We start from the raw sequence: 20,264 nt of genomic DNA, 5'->3' as shown, positions 1-20,264 counted from the left end.
AGCTTCAGCCTGTCAAACTAGCATTGTTTATTGTAAAATCACTAGCTATTACTACCTGATCTTTAAAGGTCTCTTCCAACCCAAACTATTCTGTGATTCCATGATGTACTAATGGTTGTGACTTGTAGAAATTACTTATGAAGATGCTTAAGAAACAGCAATCTCTATTTCAGTCACACTGCAAATATGCCATTGTGCCAAATCAGTAAGACTGATGAGCATGATCAGCTGATAACTGATCATCTGCTTAAGAGGGTAAATGGGTCAGGCTGGTCTGTTTAATCCTGCTTCTCCGTTCTCCCCTCCTTCTCCCTGCCCCCAAATTAAGGTTGTGACTTTGTATCTTAAAGTAGATATAAAACACACAGTTTTTGAGGAAGAAATATATTTCTCGCTTCACTTAAATACTCAAATTATTCTGCTTGCTTGAGTACTTTAAATGAAAAGTTAACTGCAAAATGCCATACCAAAACCTCCATGAAATGCTGACATAAAACAGATTATAACCTCCCTCATGATACAGACTGTAATCTGTTTTCTAGCTAGACACTAATCCAGATACCCTTCTAAAAACAAACAAAAAACAAAAAAAAAACCACCAAAACAAAGTACTTCGAATCATGCAAACACTTAGGTGTTAAAAGTTACCTTGAATGTTTGTTTGTATGTGTTTGGTATGTTACCAGACAATGAGCCTAAAACTTGATTCACTTAAAGCTGAGGCAAAATTACTCTCAAATGCAGTCCTGTTTAAACTGAAGTCAAGAAAGTGTGTGTGTGTACTGTGCGTTCATCTATTTTCCTGAAATACAATAAAGCTTATTCGCACTGAATACTCAAATACATGGTTTGTATGCAGTAAGCTTACCTGGGGGAACTAGCAGGACTGTATTCCATGTAACCATATGTTTGTGTAATATATTGTTTCTTTTCAGTGTTCTTAATCTAGTCTCCAGTTTTCTGCAGATGACATAGATCAGACCACTGATATTAGGTAGTTTTTGCCAATAGCTCATTAAACATGTGACTATTGACACTGGTGCATTTCTGAACCCCTAATGAGAGTCTCGTTGGGATTAGATAAGCAATAGCACATAAATAGTATGTCAGGAAAACCTGCACAAAAAGAGTGTAAATGTAGGATAAAATATAGAAGTCTAGGATTTTACTTTTTTTTTTAACATGCTAGTAGGCTCATTATTAAATCTGTAAAGGAGCTGTACTATCACTGTAGTTTAAATTCAACTTTAAAAAAAAAATGACAGATCATCTACTCCACATTTCTTGGCTTGCTCTTCTTCTTTTTCTTCTGTATCTTTCCTGTTGCCCATTTCGTCATCTTGTCATTATGACTTGAGTATTCTAAAACTTGCTACAGTTAAAGCTGTATACTATTCAATGTGTTCATCTTAAAAATTAGTCTTTTGCTTGTGTAATATTGGATTCTACTTTTATTTCCATTTAATTTCCTGTTATCCTTTCTTTTTCACCTTGCTGAGCCCAAAATATGTGATGTAAATTTGGCCATGGCTGCTTTTTACTGGAATCTAGGTTGTTACTGTTTCTTTTTGCCTACTTGCTTGGCTTTTTCTGTAAACTATCTACGTGTACCTTGTTGACATTTAAAAAACAATTATTTGATCTCTGCCAATGCACATTCCCAATGAAGTAAACCATACTGGTACAAAATGAGAGTTCTAAAAATGCGCTTCATTCAGATGTGCACCAAATGAATGAACATTCAAAATCACTTAACGAACATAAATTTAATTTTTTAAATATAGAAAAAGTTTGAGTGTGAGGTAAGCTTTTTAAGATTTTTTTAAAAGTTTTCGTGACTGCAAGGTTATAGTTTTTCTCCCTTCATATAAATAATTTCATGTGCATGTGAGAAGTATGTTTGAAATAATATGACCTTTTTAACTGACATTCATTTGCTTGCCTTTTTTTTTTTCTCTTTATGCAACTCATTTACAAATTAACAAATGGTGTTGATAAACCTGGTAATTCTACCAAATTATGCATTATTCGCCCCTTATTTTTGCTGGCTGTTCTTCTATTTCTATTTAAGAAATCTGTTAATCAGTTGGGGACCAAAAGTTACATGCAATTGAGTGATTAATTGAGCAAATGATTACAGAAATCAGTTTGTAAGCAACTCATAAGATGATATTTTCTTTACAAAACTTCGGAAAATGTTACACAAAGTAATTCATAACAATTGGGAATGATCTTCCAGTGGAACGTTGACTAATACACACAGTACTGTGTGTAATATTATGAAAACTTGTCTGACAACATAAATGTGAGAGTAGTTCTGCTGGCCTTTTTATTATAAATATCTTTCAAAACAGATACATAATTTTTGAACCAAAAAAGAGGTGTGTTGTGGTTTTTTTTTTGTTTCTGTTGCTTACTTATATTTTAAGAAAAAATCTTGCTGTGGTATGTTTGCAAATAGGAGTTCTCATGGTTTTTTTGATTGTTTTTGTCATATTGTTCTGTTTTGACACAGAAAATGGTAGAGGATGCTTCTGTAAAAGCTGCTGCCAAGAACTGCCAAGCAAGCAATGGGAACAACAATATTTCTTCCTATGGTCCCTCAGTAAGCTGTATACAGAATATCAAAGAACAGATACCAAAGTATCAGGTAATGTTAGTTTCTTTTCTTTATTGTATTCATCCATTTGACTGAAGTTTATATATAAAAGCTTTAACTTACATGCATTGAATAGCTAGTTATACTTCTAGTATATTACAAGTTAATCTGAATCTTGAGATATTTACCCTGTCTTTAAAGTGTTGTAGAGTAGGAACATGTGGGCACATCTCAACCTTCTGGTCTATCTTGGTCATGTCTTTGAAAGGCTTACAAAAGATACTTAATAGTATTTGTAAAGGTCAGAAAAAGCACTATACCATTCTCTTCTCTTGAAAGATGATGTCTAGCTATGTTTCAGGTCAGTTCTGAAGAAGCTGTTGAACCTTATATATTATGAAACCCACCCTTTAGTCTATCTTATTATAACAGGAAGATTAGGGAGAACGTGGGCCCGCTGCTTGATGAGGTGGGTGCCCTGGTGACAGAGAGGATACAGAGAAGGCAGAGTTACTGAATGCCGCCTTTACTTCAGTCTTTACTGCTAAGGCTGCCCCTCAGGAATCCCACACCCTGGAGGGAAGATAAAAAGTCTGGAAAAATGAAGACTTTCCCTTGGTTGGGGAGGATCAGGTCAGAGATCATTTATGCAAACTGGGCACCCAATAAATCCATGAGCCCTGATGGGATGCACCCACAAGTGCTGAGAGAGCTACCGGATGTTATTGCTAGGTTGCTTTCCATCAACTTTGAAAGGTCATGGAGAACAGGAGAAGTGCCCGAGGACTGAAGGAAAAAGAATACCACTCTGGTCTTCATAAAGGGCAAGGAGGAGGACCCAGGAAACCACAGGCCAGTCAGCCTCCCCTCAATACCTGCTAAGATGATGGAACAGCTCAGTCTGGATGGGATCTTTTAAGCATGTGGAGGAAGTGAAGGTTATCAGGAGTAGTCAATGTGGATTCACCAGGGGAAATCATGCTTGACCCATCAGCCTTCTGTGATGGCATGACTGGCTGGGTAGATGAGGAAAGAACAGTGGGTGTTGTCTGCCTTGACTTCAGCAAGGCTTTTGACACTGTCTTCCAAAACATCCTCAGAAGTTATTTCCTTCAGAATTAACAAACTTCTGTCTGCAACTGCTATTGATCAGTGTTTGAAACAAAGTAAGAAATCAGTCTGATTATACTTGGAAACACGGTTTTTGCAGATTATTTTCCAGTAAAAAAGTTTCCAAGAAGCTTTCTGTAGCAGCAAGGAAGGAGAATTTACTCATTGGAACCAGGAAGACAGTTTAATGTTTGGGGATCCAGACCACAGAATATAAATCCTGCAAATGCCTAAAGGTTTAATCAAACACTGTTGTATGGGGATGTTGCTGGACACAGCTATTTCTGATGAAAGAAGATAATTTTTTCCTCTTTCTTGCCTTTGGAAGTCCCCCTGGAACAAGGTTAACAATGCCCATCTAGTGTACAAAACAGGACATGTTCCAGTTGTACTTGCTTGTGCTTGTACTCAGTGTTAGAACCACAAAGGATCTTAGTCTGCATGGAAGAATAGAACTTATTTGTATCTTCGATTCAAAATGGCGCTATATTAAATTGAAGTAGTATGCTGAGTTATTATTGGCTTTGTTCTTCCCATCCTGTCTATGTAGTACACCAGACCAGCCTCTGATGTCAACATGCTAGGAGAAATGATGTTTGGCTCAGTAGCAATGAGTTACAAAGGCTGCACCTTGAAAATTCACTATATACGGTGAGTGTCCTTTTCTGTGATGCGCTGTCTTGTCAGGCTCTTAGAAGTGATGACTCATTGAGATGACTGTTTATCCTTTCAGCTCTCCCCCACAGCTGATGATAAGTAAAGTCTTTTCAGCCAGGGTAGGAAGCTTCAGTGGAAGCAACAACAAGTAAGAACTTTTTTCGTTCCCCATCCAATGTATTTTTCTTTCCTTCTTTCTCCTTTTGTGGTCTTCTGTTGCTGCTTCTAAATTTGAATTGGCTGAAGTGGAAAAGTCAAGTAGAAAATCCAAAATGGTGGCTGTGGAGAAGGAGTCTCTTGATAGATGCCAGCCAGGCCACCAAAATTAAGAAAATAAAATCTCTCTGAGTTTCTGCTGCTTAATTTGCCCAGGGCATGCAATAAACTTCAGATGGTTAGGTGCTTTGGACAAAGTCTCTATCTCTTCCTGCTGTCAGAAGGGTCAAGAAGAGATATATGTTGGGGAAGCTTTTGTCCCTGAACCCCACTTCTGTTACCTTCAACAGTGACAGAAGATACACTGGTTCTTATCTGTTCCCTTTTTCCTTGTCCCAAAAATGCACAAACGTGAATAAACTGAATCCTAAATGTAACATATAGAAATTTACAATAATTTAAAGGAGCTTATATAGAAAAATAAATGCTTATTTCCTTACAGTTTCAGAAAACCTGCTTGTCCTTGAGTTTGATTGTCAAGTTAATCTTTTTTCCATAAAACATACCTAATTCTCAAGCTAATATTAATGCCTATTCTTAAGAAAAGGCATTCTTAAGAATAGGTGTTCTTAAGAAACACTGGCTTTTCCCCCTTTTTTAGCTTACAAGATAGCTTTGAATACATCAACCAAGATCCTAGCCTGGGAAAGCTGAGCTCGAATCATAATGGCTTGGGAACCTGTCGCAGTGGAAGTAATTTAGGTAAATATTTCCAGGTTTTATGTCTTTCTGACAGCATGAGGCCATCTGTTTTAGTGTGCGGTTGTTGTGTTGGGTTTTCTGTGTGTGGTTTTTTTTTTTAGGGTTTTTTGTTTGTTTGTTTTGGTTTTTTACCTCTGCATCACTGCCTGTCTTTTTTAATTTTGACTTTTTTGCATTGCATTTTCTCTACATTGCTTTTGTTTCCTAGGTGTGTTACAGCTGTGTAGCAGCAAACTGCTGCAGGGTGTGTCTGAAGGAGGTCCCCTCCGCCTCATCCGCAGTGCTTCTTTCTTTGCAGGTTTGTGTGGAATACCAGCCACAGTGTGACCCATCCATATGCTCACACAAGTCCAGCTCCTTCTGACATACATAGTTACTCTCTAGAAACAGAAAGGGCTAAAATAGTGACAACAGATGTATCTGGCTTATACTTAAAAATCTTTCTTCAAAAAAAGAAAACCCTAAATTATTTTTTGCTCATATTTCTTGTCTAATTTCATTGTAAAGGTATTTTTATGCAGTGTTTTTAGTGAATGAGCCCTTATGTTTCTTAGAGAACTTATGTTTCCTGGCTTATAACTGGTTTCTGGCTAGCGTGCAGGTGTTTTGCTGGTGTACAGCTTTTTCTTTCCTTACCTCTTGCTACCTTTTTTTGATTTGATGGCAGACATTCAAAACTAATTCTTGAGCTAAGTTTTGGAGGCTTTAAGTTGTTGGTTTTTGTCTTTAACAATACCACTTTCATTTAATTTTCAAAACTTAAAGCTACAAAAAGTCTCCGTTTACAGGCATAGGCATACTGATGACCCATGCAGGTGGGTAGATCTTAGGCCTAATTATTTCTGTTAATTGCAAAAATGTGAACTGGAATACCAATGCAGTTTCTTCACAGCCTTTGCAAATCTCGCATGCTCTACAATTTGAGTGACTCTGCACTAACGCTTCAATGTAATACAATATAGACTGAAGGTTTCTTACCATGAGGCTTTGTGGATAGTAAATCTCTGCTTGGGGAGTGAATCAGAAGCTTAATGGACCGTATATTTTGACTACTTCATTATAATGTTAACCTGTGTAAAATGAGTCTTGCACACGTATAGAGAAAAAGTCAAGAGTGACAGATGAGGGGTACCACCAGCCTTCATTTTCAAAACATATCTGACTTCTGATAATGTAGATGATATTCAAGTTCTTAAGCTTCTTAAAGATGTTTTTAGATTGGGGCAAATAACCACTTTCCTCTAGTAACCTGGTACTCAGTGTGGAAATACTGTTGGCTGCCTCCTCTGCTCACACCGTACTGTTTATTTGGAGTAACAGTACAGGATGTAACTTTGCTGTTTTATGACCTTTAAACTTAAACATCTTTTTTAAATGCTCACAAATAGTATGATGAGTTATGTAATATTTTCTGTTGATCTGATCTGTTTGTTTTAGCACACAGCACACCTGTTGATATGCCAAGCCGAGGACAAAATGAGGACAGAGACAGCGGCATTGCTCGGTCAGGTATCTGCTGTCTGTTTTGTTTGCCTGCTTTTGTAACTATGTTACAAATCTTTGATGGATCCATTCAGCTTAAATATGGCACCTTATGACCCCTAAATCCAAATTTTTTTTGATCCACTAAGTGGTTTTCCTTCTGCTTTGCCTTAAACCTGTATGGAAGAATATTTGTGATGATATTCCTTGTTTACAACCATCATTTTTTGGGTTCTTAACCAGTCAGTAATTTGGAGAAAGAACTAACTGGAGCCTTTATTAAAGCAAGGGAAGAGTCTTTTGCACTGAAAAGCAAAAGGAGGGCAGGAGATCTGTCTGTTGTAATGGGAGAGCAAAGCCTCTTAGGACAGAATGCTTTTAATGAGAGTAAGATGACTTTTAGTATGTTCTAGTAGGGAAGATTTCTGACTTTTTGAGAAAAGAATATCCTTAGGCAGCAAGATTTATTTAAAATAATTGTCTCTCCTGTTGCAAATGAACTATGTGAAAAAGATGAGCATACCAGAGCAAAATTTGTAGGAATTTCTTTCCAGTTAAAGCATAAAGAAAAATATGTAAGCAGAACTCTGTGTAATTCAGTATATGTGGGGTTTCTTCCTTTCTTGATAGCATCTCTGAGCAGTCTTCTGGTCACTCCTTTTCCATCTCCAAGCTCTTCAACATCATCATCTAGCAGCTATCAACGTCGCTGGCTCCGAAGTCAGACAACCAGTTTAGAGAATGGAATTATTCCAAGATGGTGAGTGCTACACCTTTCTTCTTACAACAGCTGTTTGGCAGTAATTTAAGCTAAATAGAGCTTAATCCTCTTTTCTTTGAAAGTACAAACCCTGTTATTAAATACTCTCAGCCTAACTTCTGTGCATGTTACATAACATTGCCAATAGGAAGAAAGGTAAGTTTTGGCTGAACTGTTTCTGAAGGAGCAGAGCATCCTGTTGAGATGAAAGAGACTGTAACAGCATTGCTGCCATAATTACATTATACTATGATGAATCCTAACTAGTGAGCAGTTACTGAAATTTTGGAATAATAGCCTATGACAACTCTCTCAGCTGGTACAGGATGTTCCTGAGGTGACTTCTGCCAAAACAGGAAGGAAAAAAAGAGAGCTGTGATCAGAAAGCTTGGCTTCTGTTTTGGAATTTTATTAGCTTTTGTAGCTCAGTGGCATAACAAAGCATGGAATGCAGCAGAATTTTTGTAGCTAACAAGCAAATTCTTCCCTTGTCAGCTGCAAAATAGCAAATGTTTCTTGATTTTCTGCTTATATGTACTCATCCACCTGTACCTAGAGACAGTGTGGAATTAGTGGAGAGCTGTAAGAAATTTCTCCTTTTTTGGCCTCTCTCCCTCTTCACTGTGTTCAGTTAAGAAAAGCTTAAAAGCATCTTTCCCTCGTGACAACACTTGAACCTTTCTTCCTGGATGTTCTTACTGAATAATTTTTAACACAAAGAGTCATGCAGTGCTACTAGTGTAGCAGTCGTGCCTTCTAAATCATGCTTGCAGTTGAGAATAACCCAGCAAACATTTTGCTTTCAGTAAATTCAAGTACTTTTTAGTCTTGTAAGGCTGTGAGCAGCGAATGCAAAAACGTTTTAAAACATAGGGTAAATATGACAATTTCAGCCCAGTTTAGAAAGTAGCTAAAGTTTCACAAATAGAAAGTTCCTTGAAGTCTTAAGAAAATTACAAATTATTTAGAGAAAAGTAGCCTTCTTGAACTGCTTATTCACTGTAGGGAGTAGCTTGTGTTTCTTCCACATTGGAGAATGTATGCTAGGGAAGTATATTGGAAACAGGACATGTATTCCACTGTCCAGAACTACTCTTGATTTGGAATTCTTTCTAAACCAAAAAGCGTTTTCAGATACTTGCTTTCTGATTACTTACTAGAGAAACAGTAGGCTTCTGGTTGAATGCTTCAGTGACAGTAGATTTTGCACTTTGGTTTGTACAACCAAATTCTACCATCTCTGTGACCAATGTTTTAGGCCAATAGCTCAAAGAAAATGAGATGTCTAGCTGGAACCCCATGTAGTCAGTTGGCAGGCAAGCCAGATTAGCAGCTTTCTTGAAAAGGATTCTCTCACAGAGCTAAATTCCTCAGTTTCTGTTCCTGGGAAGCAGTACAAAAGCTTGCGATGTTTCTTAAATGCTGACTGACCATCCTTTCCCAACTTCCTTGGGAATTTTTGTTTCTGCATGCAAGTTCCTGAAGTTCAAATGAGGTTATGTTTTTGTCTTGAACTCTGGTTTCCCACAAGCTGTCTTTTGCTAGGGTTTTATTGTGCATGTTTTTTCCTGTATTCCTGGGCTCATACATCTATGATGAGAAACTTTTGTGTATTTAACTTTGTCAAACCAATTAAACTGTAAACCACTTATTTCTAGAATGAACTTAGAATCAATGCTCAGCATTCAGACTTTCTTCTTGTTAATTGCTTCATAGTGGTCTATAAATGCCACAGGCCCCATTTCAAGATAATTCTGATATGAAAAGCCTTCAAGCTTTTAATTACCACTCACTCATATTGCAGTCTTAACTTACAAAGAAAGTCCAAAACCAAGTTATTTCCATATAAGCTGGTTCTCTGAATGTCTCCATTTGTGTTCTAATGGCTTTTTCTTGCCTGTTCTTACCCTTCTCCCTCTATAATTTCTCAGTGGATTAAAAGCCATTATTCAGTTAAAGTTCTTTCCAAAAGAAGTTTTGACCATACTATTTCACTCACTGAAGTATATACTTTTTAAAGACCTTTTTTTCAGTGGAATTGATCATGAAACTTTTAGCAAGGAAGAAAGAATAGTTCTCTAAATGCAGCAACATCAATATTTAGCACTGCAATGCAAGTATTTATGGAAGAACAGAGTGGGAGAATTTCTGCCCTTTTGTATAATCACAGAAAAACTTCAGGCTGAGACTTGTGGCCATCATCTGAATCAGTTTCCTGTGTAAAGAACCAGCTTGAAATTTAGGTCAGATTGCTGTGGAACTCGTTGAATCTTGAAATTCTCAGAGGATGAGGATTCCGCAGCCTCTCTGGACAGTGCCTTCTGGTGTATTGACCATTTCCCCCCACTTGGCACCTTCTCCACACTCAGTGAAGGTGTACTTTGATCCACAGGTCAAAAGATATTGAGCAGCATTGATCTCAGTTTCAACTCATCTAATATTGAAAAATGGCATAACTGTTGTAAAAAGAAATGTGGCAGGATTATTAAGTGAATAAACAGAACTTGGGGAAATAATAATGAGTATAAAGTAGCCACTGGTTTGTGTGGTTGTTTGGGTTTTTTTATGTTAGCAGAAAACAGCATTTTAAACTGAAGTATATCCAACTTTGAGCTAAGCACACATGTATTTGTAGGCGGTAAGTTTGTGTTTTCACAGTAATTACTAAGTGGTGACATCTTGTCTTCAGTTAAAATAGAAAGTTTTACTTTGCATGTTTAAGTGCCGTAAGACATCCATCTTAAGATGCTGGAAGAGTATAGGTAGCATGTTTCCCAACTTCTCTCATGAGCAACAGTACCAATTCAAGACTATCACGGACATACTCCCAATCACATAGGTAGGAGCTTAAAGTTTGATGCAGTTCACAGCTCTGAAACTACCTTTAACCTTTTTTGCTAATGATTTTGTGTGTTGTGTCTCCATTCCCTTTTCTTAATCTCCTGTAAAGATAAATCAAGAAGGAGGGTTTTTGTAGTAGTTCTGTTTCAGAGGAAAGAGTTCACACCACTATAGGAGCTAGCCTCTTTGGGGGTTGCCTTACTACTGTCTGAGCAAACTTAGGTCTTATCCATCAAAATGTTGGGTATCCTCTGTTCAGAGATGGGTGACAGCAAAATCTTGGATAGTCAGTCAAAGGAGACCTAAGAATCAATTACCTTCTACTGTAGAGAGATATGGATAGAAGACTAATTACCTCTCAGCACACAGGTAACTGTCCTAACAAATCTGTTTTACAGGTCCACTGAAGAAATGTTTAGTATGGCTGATGAAAGCTGCAGCTCCAATCCTGCAATGGTTCGGAGGAAAAAAATTGCAATCAGCATAATCTTTTCTCTGCCTGAAAAAGAAGAAGCACAGAGAAACTTCCAGGATTTCTTTTTCTCTCACTTTCCTCTTCTTGAATCTCACATGAACAAGCTGAAGTATGCAATAGAAAAGGTACAGAACACTAGTTTGGCTTAGTGTGGGAAAATAAGTGTCAAGCAGAATGAAGTATTCTAGAATCTGATAGATGAAGAGTGGGAGACAGTGTGTGGTTTCAAGCCTCCCTCCCCCCTTACACATGTAGTCTTGAGCCTGAGCCCACCGTAGGAATTCAGTATTTGCTGAAAAAGAGGTGCAGGCTTTTTCTAGTTAGAATGAGACTGGAGAGTTTATGCTACTGGTGGTTTTTGCTTTTTTTTTTTTTTCCTTCTCACCGTATTTCACTGTGAGGTTTTCTTGACTCCCTAGAGACTGTGGAAATGACGGTAATCTATCGTTTCATGCAGTCAGTAAAACAGACACAACAAATATTTGTTGCTCTCTTCCCCTTACTCTCTCACAAATGTTCTCTTTTGCCATGCCCAGTCTTATGGATTGGTCTCTCATGAGATGGAGGGAGGTTGGCAGGTATTGCTGTCCTGAGTGGCTATATAGCACTGTGGCTACATCTTAATTATTTTGACATGTTAATGAAGCTTAAAAAAGATGAAGAATGCGAATCCCTTAAGAAGCTGTTTTGTGTCTTTAACTCTTAATCAAGGCCATGATCTCATGTAGAAAAATAGCAGAATCCAGCCAAAGAGTGCAGGTTTATATCAGCCGTGTCATGGATGCCCTGGGAGAATTCAGGTGAGTTGATGGAATTCTCAATTACAAGGAGAGTTCTTCTCATGCCAGTCTAAAGATATTTGTCACTTCTAGTTATAAGCAACTGAATGCCAAGTCTCGTAATTTAACCAGTCTTGAAATTAGTGTGAATGATTTTTCTGGATTGGGTATTGGGTAAATGTGTTTTTACAAACTTTAGCAAAGCCAGCTCTGTCATTTCAGAATGAGAGTACAAGTAGTTCTGCTTTACTTACCTGTGCCTGGGACTGTCAAAGTCTTGAAGATCTCATCAGGTGTTTGGCTTCTGCTGATGACTTTGTGAACAAGTGGATTGATTGTTGTATTCAGGCAGATGAGTTGGCTACTCCTAGCCTTAGACACTCAGCAGTGTAGGTGACAATCAAGTGGCTGTCAAAGGCTCTCTTTTTGGTACCTAAGAGAGGAAGGAATGGCTAGAGGCCAAGAAGGACACCCAGGAGAGTAGACAGAGAAAAGGATTTGATGGGATAGAGTTTCTGTAATGTCTGGAATATGGAATCGAATCACTGCAATGAATACAATGGGTTCTGTCTCACCTCAAAGTGATTTCTGGATTGCTTCTCTGAACATAAATACACAGAGAAATGCAAGAAAGGGAAAACAGATATGTAATCCATATGAAGACACTACGTTACTGGTACACTGAATTAAACACACTGTTCTAGGACACTAGTAATTAGTGTGTTTGGGAAGCTCTTCCAGTTTGTTTAGTCTCCCAGATCTTACAAAAAAAAAAAAAAATCAATGGGTGATAGGAGGAAATGGTGTACTTGTGTTTGCAAGATTGAGATGTACATATTTAACCATTCTGGGAATTTTCTTTGAGCAGGGTTACAATCTGGAACCTATATTCTGTTCCAAGGATTGCAGAGCCTGTGTGGCTTAATATGATGTCCAGCACCCTGGAAAAGAATCAGCTATGCCAGCGTTTTCTTAAAGAATTTACATTTCTGATAGAACAGATCAACAAAAATCAGTAAGTTTCTCCTGCTTCCTTTTTCTTAGAAGAGTTCGTGTGCTTCCCAGTGCATGTGAATGTGTTAAAACACTTACTGGGATATTCTTTTGCTGGTGTTACTTTGGTCGTATTCTTTGTCCTAGGTTCTTCGCTGCTTTGTTAACGGCGGTGCTGACGTATCATCTGGCTTGGGTCCCAACTGTAATGCCGGTTGACCATCTTCCCATAAAGGCCTTCTCTGAGAAGCGCACATCACAGTCTGTGAACATGCTGGCAAAATCCCATCCGTATAACCCTCTCTGGGCACAGCTTGGTCAGTAGGAAATAGAAAGCTTTAGCTTTCTCTATAGCTAGCACCTTCCTGCATCCACTCCCCTCATCTGAGAGTTACCTATGATACAGATCCCATTTGCTGATTTGTCTTGCTGTAAGCTGGGCAGAGTTACCAACTCTTGTGTCTGGTTAAACAGAGCATTTGGAGGCCTGTTTGCGTAGCCTGACTGCTCTGCTTTTTTCCTTGGTCCCTTGTTGTCATCCTCCATTACACTGCCTGATCAAGGAACTTGGTATAGAAGTATTAAGAGTGTTCAAGTACTGTGAATGATCTGAGCAGTTTGGGAAGAATAAGAAGGAACAGACTTGAATGGAGGGGAGTTCTCTGGGCCTTGAAGGCCCTTTGTAGTTTAAACTGCCCTGGCTACCTTTTTTATCTCTTTCTCACAGAGCTAAGGTAGACACCAAGACAACAGTAGAAATCTGGTAACTGGTAGTATCTCCATTCATTCACAGTGACATGAGTGGGCCTTTGCCAAGATTTCTATGCCGTGCTCCTCAGGCTGTTCTGATAACTGGTTTATAGCTTAGTTATCTTGATATAGGGGATTAATTGTAACTGCTGTCAATGAGTAGGTGAATGGGAGCTGAGGAAATAATGCTGCCAGTGGTAAATCCTTGAAAATTCCTCTTCTTGGCAGCAACTGTGGGTCTGACATCAGGTCGGCCTTAACTTTAACTGATATACCATGTTGCCATGTAAAATAACAGGTGTGCACAAAAGCTATAATGTGACTTTTATGCTGTGCTACTAGTTGTGTTTCTTGCCAATTGTCTCAGTTACATTTTTTATTGTCAGCAATCTTTATGAAACTACCTATTGCTACCGTGTCCATATAGTTGTAGTAGAAGTGTTCCTTGTCTTATTATGTCTTCAAAACATTATGCAGAGGAGTGATGGATTAGATTTGGAGGGGAAAACAGAAGCTTGCTCAGGGTGTTGAGGATGGAGCCAGGCCTGGGATTATAAAAAACAGCTGGACTGGAGGTGTAAGATCGATAGTAGCTCTTGTGGTCACTCCCAGGAGCCACCACTGGTAACTAGTCAAGAATCTGTTTCTCTTCTCACCTTCCCAGGCTGTATGTTGCTGCCAGCATTGGCCTAGCCAAGTTCTCACTGCCTGAACTCGATTGCTTTCTGGTTTTGTTTCATTCATATAAAGCCTGAATGCCATTATCAGGTGGTTGCAGTAAGTGCTAATGAAAGTAAGATGTTGCCCTCTGCTGGTCGTCTTTAGAAAGAAGGGGACTTAGTGCATTAAAATGAAAATTACTTTATTAAGGAAATTATTTGGAGGTACCTGTCTTTCCACCTTCAGACCTACGTTTTCATTACGTATTACACACCAATTAGATTTACATATTGATACAACTGTAAGTACCACTGTCAGGAAGACATAGTACTGTCTCTTAAGCATCAGCTTCCATCTAATGGTCTTAACAGTAGGCATTAGTATGTTTTGAAGACCACAATTTTGACTTTTTGTACTGTCTTCTTAGGAATGGTTTTGTATAAAAGTTAATTGTGCAAATGAACATGAAGCCTGAATCTGATTTCCATAGCAACTGTGCTCAACTCAAAAGTGAAGAGATATCTTCCCATTTCCTTTCCAAATTGCTAGTCCTTGTGGCCCACCAGGCTTTCTGGTTAATTCTAGCTTAGTCATCTGCAACCTGATTTCCATTTCTGGGGAATTAATTTACTGGCATGTTAAGCTATGGGGTGAGTTGCAAGGGTGTTCCTAACTGGAGGAAGACAACACGCTAATGCCAGCACACAGCAGCCTCTCCAGTGTGTTGCTGGCATCGTGGCAAATGGCAGATCTTGGCAGGGGAGACAGTAAGTGAGAGCAGTGGAATTATTTTCATTGATCCTTGTTTTGCAGGAATGGAGTCAGGAGCCTTATTCCTTTTATGGTCTGTATGGCAAAGAGGAGGCTGGGCATAAATGTGTTGTTTGAGGTTGTGTTTTGTTTTGTTTTTTATTTTTGGGGTTTGTTGGCGTGTCGTTGTTTCTTTTTTTTTTTTTTCCCCTGTTGTAGTCTCCTTATGTTGAAATCAGAGGTCCTCTTGCCCTTGGTAGAAACCTTCCTGAAGTTCCAATTATACATTCCATTTAGTGTTGCTGTTTGAGGTCTACTACAAAAACCTGGTGGCAAACTTGGTCCAGAACATTTGAGCAGCCCTATGCAGGGACTTAGCACTTGAAACAATCTGGTAGATTAGCAGGTAGCTGATGAAGCCTCAAGCCAGAGAAGCCTGCTTGCAAGGTGAACATTTATTAAAGAAAACTGAGCTTTTGGTGGTTGTCTCACATCTGCTGGTGATGTCAGCCACAGTTTGGTGAGGCAAAGATGATTTAGTGCATGTTCTCTCATGCTTGTCAAGTGAAGGCAGCTGGGTTAATGCAAGCTAGTAACAGACATTTGAGTTAACCCATCTTTCTCTGGTAGGACATGTGAATGTTCCCTTATTGCCTGTGTTTACTTCTCCCAGAACATTGGAATAGAAACTTTTTAGCTGATGTAGGGTTATAGGCAGCTGGAAGATAGTTACCACTCTCCCAAAACTAAGTTGAAAGTAAGATATGTATGACCTCAGTTCTATTAAAAAAGCAATTCAGGATAAATGAGCTAGCAAATAAGCAGTTTTGGGGGGACTCATTATATTGTAGTACCTACCTTTCATATTTCAGTTGTACTTTTAAGTAGTGAATATACAGGGTGTTTCAAAAAGGTGGAACAACTTTTAAAGGTATAGTGATTTCAAGTTGGGTCCATGTTTTTGAAACACCCTGTGTTTTTCTAGTTCTCTACCATTTCACACCAATAATAAATGCTTGTGTTAGTGAGGCTGACTCCCAAGTACATAGAAGTGCATGTGCCTTGTCCAATAAGGTAGTCACATGCCTATTTTTTTCAGAACCTTATTGATTAAGCTAATATTGAATTGTTTTTTGCGTTTTTAATATTAGTCCTGAAAAATATTATTTAGATTTTACCTGTATGAAAATTCATGTGTTTAACAGATAAAGTGACAGCAATCAAATGGAATAATTTTGATGTAAAAGAAAATTAGTAGAAAAATAGGAAATAGTATAGCTGGCTTTGGAGTTTAGCTGGATCTATTTTCCTCTTCACCCCTGTTGTGTTGGTTTCCAAGTTATATCATCTTGAAAGCATCATACAAATAAAAATTCTAGTGGGTCTGAACAGAAAGAAACTGAGTAATAGCAGCTAATCCCTCACAAAAACACCAGAACCTTTCTGGACACAAGTGAGGTATAAGTAGTGCTGGGGACTTCTTTTTGGTGTTTTGTGGGTTTTTTTGTTTGTTTGTTTGTTTTCTTTTGTTGTTGTTGTTGTTTTTTTGTTTGGTTTGGGTTTTTTTTGTTTTAAACTTTTATGAACTTCCTGTGAAAGAAATTAACTGTCTGTTTTGTGTCCATAGTAAATACTGTTTCAAAATGTGTTGAATTTAATGGGTACAGCTTATGCTTATGTTTGGTTGTAATATGTGAAATTTTTGTTTTCCTGCACAGGTGATCTTTACGGTGCCATAGGCTCTCCAGTTAGATTGACTCGAACTGTTATTGTTGGAAAACGCAAGGAGTTGGTACAGCGCTTGCTCTACGTTCTAACTTACTTCATTCGGTGCTCTGAGCTGCAGGAAAATCAGCTGACGTGGAGTGAGAAGGCTGGGGAAGAAGAGCAAGTGCTAAATGGAAGCAAGATCACAACTGCACTAGAAAAGGGAGAGGTAGAAGAGTCTGATTACGTGGTTGTCACGGTTAAAAATGAACCTGCTCTTGTGCCTCCATTCCTACCTCCAAAGAGTGATGGCAGTATAGTACATAACCTCGAAAGCACTCATGTTGTCCCAGCCTCTTCAAAAGAAAAGAGAGAAGCAATAGGAAAGGTCAGTCAGAACTCTGAGGCATCTGATAGTCTATCTAGCAGTTTCCACAAAGGAGCAGCTGATGGTAGGAGAAGAAATGTGACTGATATAGGAATTGTATCCTACCACTTTGAAGAGCCATCTAAATTTGAGGATTTAATGGATATAAAGAAGAATAAGAACCAGAATGAGAGAAAAGTGGAAAAGCAATTGTCTGGTAGGTCATCTGCCTTACCTTGTCCTGAAAGGTCTGATCACAGGAGTTCACACTTAGAAAAGGTCACCTTTCAGATTGGAAGTTCTGCATCACCAGAGTCAGACTTAGAAACTCATAGAAGAGAAATGGAAGAAAATCTGAAGGCATTCAGAAAAAATCCGGAGGTGATACATTGTGCCTCCAGTTCGACAAATCTGACTGTGGATCTTTCCCAGAATCAAAAACAAAGTTGTGAAGCTGCCTTTGTACCCTTCAGTAAATGTAACATTCGTTATGCACAAATCCCACCTTGTGAGGGGATGGAGAGTATGCTTAACCAACATATTGAAAGTAAAGGAACTGAAATGAATTTAGTGAACACAATATCTAGTGAACCACTTTTGCCCACAGGTAACATAAAAACTGTAAAATTGCCGAGCCTGAAAGAAACTAGAACTTTATGCTCTGGCAATCTGGAGAACTATTCCTCTGGCTGTATAGAAGTAGGTTCTGCTGTCAAACAGGATTCTGCTAAAGTAGGTGCTAAAGATGTCCCCTATGGGGATGCTGGAAGGAAAATTTCCTTCAGAGTTGAAGGGGACATTCCAAGGAATGAGAGCTCAGACAGTGCTCTTGGAGCCAGCGATGAAGAAGGCGATTGTTGTATCCCAGATGAAGTGCGTCATGATAATGTCAGCAAAAGACTTGAAGAGTTTGCAGAAGTGGAACTTCCTTTACCCAGGTAAAGAAGTTAAAATTGGTTTAGAACTGAATGGAATCAAAAGCTGTTGCTACTTCAGAGATGTTCAGGGTTTCAAGTCTGAAATCCTGTAACAGACACTGATGTGGTTCTGATTCTTGTAAACAGACTTGGCAAAAAGAAAACCAAGTAGTAGTGAAGTTTTTTTGACATAGATGTTCTTCAAATGTCTTCAAAAGTGATCAAACTCCTGTATAAAACACTTTTTAATGTAGACAGAACATCTGAGAACAAGCAAAACTTAAGCTTTGCTTCAACTGATAACTGTTTAGATTTGATGTATTTGACAGATCAAAGACAGCTTTGAAATAAGGGCATCCTATTTGAAAACTTTTGAGCTTTACAGGTGGACGTGGAGTTTGCTGATGCTCAAGGTTGGTAGCTAGAAAGAGTTTGCTGCTTGGGCCAAGTTGAAGAAAACTTAAATTTAGCAAATCTGTTAGCTGCAGAACAGGGAGCTTATAGATACCACAAGCTCTAATACATGTAGTTTTGCTTTTTTGTCATTTTGAAGGAATTGATATATTGTTAAAGTTCAGCCTTTAAAATCCTTGTTTCAAAGAGCACCGGTAATTGGGTTACTGTATTTTCAGTACTATTGTTGTTTGGTATTTGCTGTAGAAGCAAGGCTGATAAACCAGGCTTCTCATTCATGTAAAATCTGGATGCAGTTCATCAAGCAAGAATCTTACCTGTCTTATTTTTCTGTATTTCAGGTCAAATACAATCAGCAGTCAATGTGTGAAGAATTTTGGAAGATCACTTCTGGGTGGTTACTGCCATACATATATACCTGATCTAGTGCTGCATGGAATAAATAATGATGAAAAGCTGAAGCAGTGTCTACTAGCAGACCTACTTCATGCAATGCATGTGAGTTAAAGTACAGTTCTGAGTCATGGCAGGAACTGTGATATTACTGAGATCTCCAGAAGGAGGTCTTTGAATAGATTTCTTTCTATTAACCTGTTCTTAACAACCACACCTGAGCATGTCTTCCTTTTTGAAAGATATAAGACCTTAATTCATCGTGTGCAAAGCCTGTTCAAGCAAGAATCACATGTGCTTTCTTTTATACTCTCTTAAGGCTTCTCTTCAAAGATAAACACAAGGAAATTGTTTGCAACTTCAAGTTACAAGCAATGAAAGAAAAACCTCAAACTGCTTCTCTTTTCAGTCACAATAGCAGACAGAATTATCTATATCTCATAAAAATTATACACAAGTTGAAATATCTTATTTTGCCATTTAGTGGCATGTATTGCAAGGGAGAGGAAGTCTTGTGGAGGCCTGTATTATACTAGACTCTAGCAGAAATGACTGACTATGGGAAGTAATGGTCTTTAGGTAAGAATTTTGCCATGTTCTTACTCTGCTGTAGGTACTCCTAAGTTATATAATTAATTTATAACTAACGTTTCACTGAAGTAACTGTGTGGTGTTAGTATGCAATTTTAAGTGTGTATCTAGTAATTGTCAGCAGTTTCTCTAGCAATTAAGAATCACCCTGGTGGAATCAGTTCATGTACTATCTGAAACAGCGATGTGTGTGGATGTTACTCCTTTAAACAACATCAGATTGGTCTAACACAATGCTTTCTCTTCATATGTACCTGCCTTGATGGTGCATAGTGAAATCCTTTGCATATCTCTGAAACATAAAATATACTATCACCATCACTGGATCAGTCTAATTATGACTCATTTCATTTTGGAAAAAACTTGTCTTTTCAGGAAAGATGGAATACTTGAAGAAAAAATACTGAATTAATGGTTTTGAAGCACTACTTACAGAAAAAATAAAATGCCTGATCAAATTGTCAGTTAAGTCGTAACTGACGCAATATTGCCAAGTCTAAACTCTGTCACTGAAGTTGGTGTTCCTTGTTCTTTTTGAGATGTCTTTGTTTTCCTCTCAGGCAAAAATATGAATTTGATCACTTTCTTATTCCCTGCCTCAGTGTAAATAGAAGTGAGACCTCAAACTGAGTTGTGGAAATGTGTATGAAAATGTCACATAATGTTTGTGTTTTCTATCTGTTGCAGCATCCAGTGCTAGATGAGCCCATAGCAGAAGCTGTCTGCATTATTGCAGACACAGACAAATGGAATGTACAAGTAGCTACAAGCCAGAGAAAGATGATGGACAATATGAAGTTAGGCAAGGACGTTTTGGTTTCAAGTCAAGTATCCAGTTTATTGCAGTCTATTTTACAGCTTTACAAACTCAATGTCCCAGCTGACTTTGTAAGTATTTCTTTACTGAAGCTAGTGAAAGTTGCTTAGCTTAGATAGCAAATGCTGAGTTTTGTACACCATGTTGCTACACCAATGAACTAATGCCTGAAATAATGCAGAGTTGGTACAGTGTATTTAAAAGAATGCATGCTACAGTCCAGTAACAGATATTGTTTTATCTGTAGTTTACATCTATAAGATCAGATGAAAGTTAACTACTCC

The 20,264-nt window shown here is 38.2% G+C and overlaps 1 protein-coding gene across 5 annotated transcripts in view; it reads left to right on the top strand.

Moving 5' to 3' along the window:
* FNIP2 (folliculin interacting protein 2) overlaps positions 1-20,264 on the top strand; it is a 52,187-nt gene that overhangs the window by 23,495 nt on the left and 8,428 nt on the right. For 2 of the 5 annotated variants that reach the window (XM_065836142.2, XM_065836141.2), the window contains exons 3-16: positions 2,516-2,650; positions 4,260-4,360; positions 4,443-4,514; positions 5,184-5,284; positions 5,493-5,582; positions 6,722-6,793; positions 7,397-7,526; positions 10,766-10,967; positions 11,554-11,642; positions 12,490-12,636; positions 12,762-12,931; positions 16,493-17,786; positions 18,521-18,677; positions 19,851-20,051. In XM_065836142.2, the coding sequence (XP_065692214.2) occupies positions 2,516-2,650; positions 4,260-4,360; positions 4,443-4,514; positions 5,184-5,284; positions 5,493-5,582; positions 6,722-6,793; positions 7,397-7,526; positions 10,766-10,967; positions 11,554-11,642; positions 12,490-12,636; positions 12,762-12,931; positions 16,493-17,786; positions 18,521-18,677; positions 19,851-20,051 (2,961 nt within the window). The remainder of the gene's footprint in view (positions 1-2,515; positions 2,651-4,259; positions 4,361-4,442; positions 4,515-5,183; positions 5,285-5,492; positions 5,583-6,721; positions 6,794-7,396; positions 7,527-10,765; positions 10,968-11,553; positions 11,643-12,489; positions 12,637-12,761; positions 12,932-16,492; positions 17,787-18,520; positions 18,678-19,850; positions 20,052-20,264) is intronic. The other 3 variants (XM_065836144.2, XM_065836143.2, XM_071807750.1) reach the window with 2 other exon arrangements.

Source organism: Patagioenas fasciata, chromosome 4 (assembly GCF_037038585.1).
Source record: "Patagioenas fasciata isolate bPatFas1 chromosome 4, bPatFas1.hap1, whole genome shotgun sequence".
NCBI lineage: Eukaryota > Metazoa > Chordata > Aves > Columbiformes > Columbidae > Patagioenas > Patagioenas fasciata.
This window is presented reverse-complemented; position numbering and strand designations above follow the sequence as displayed.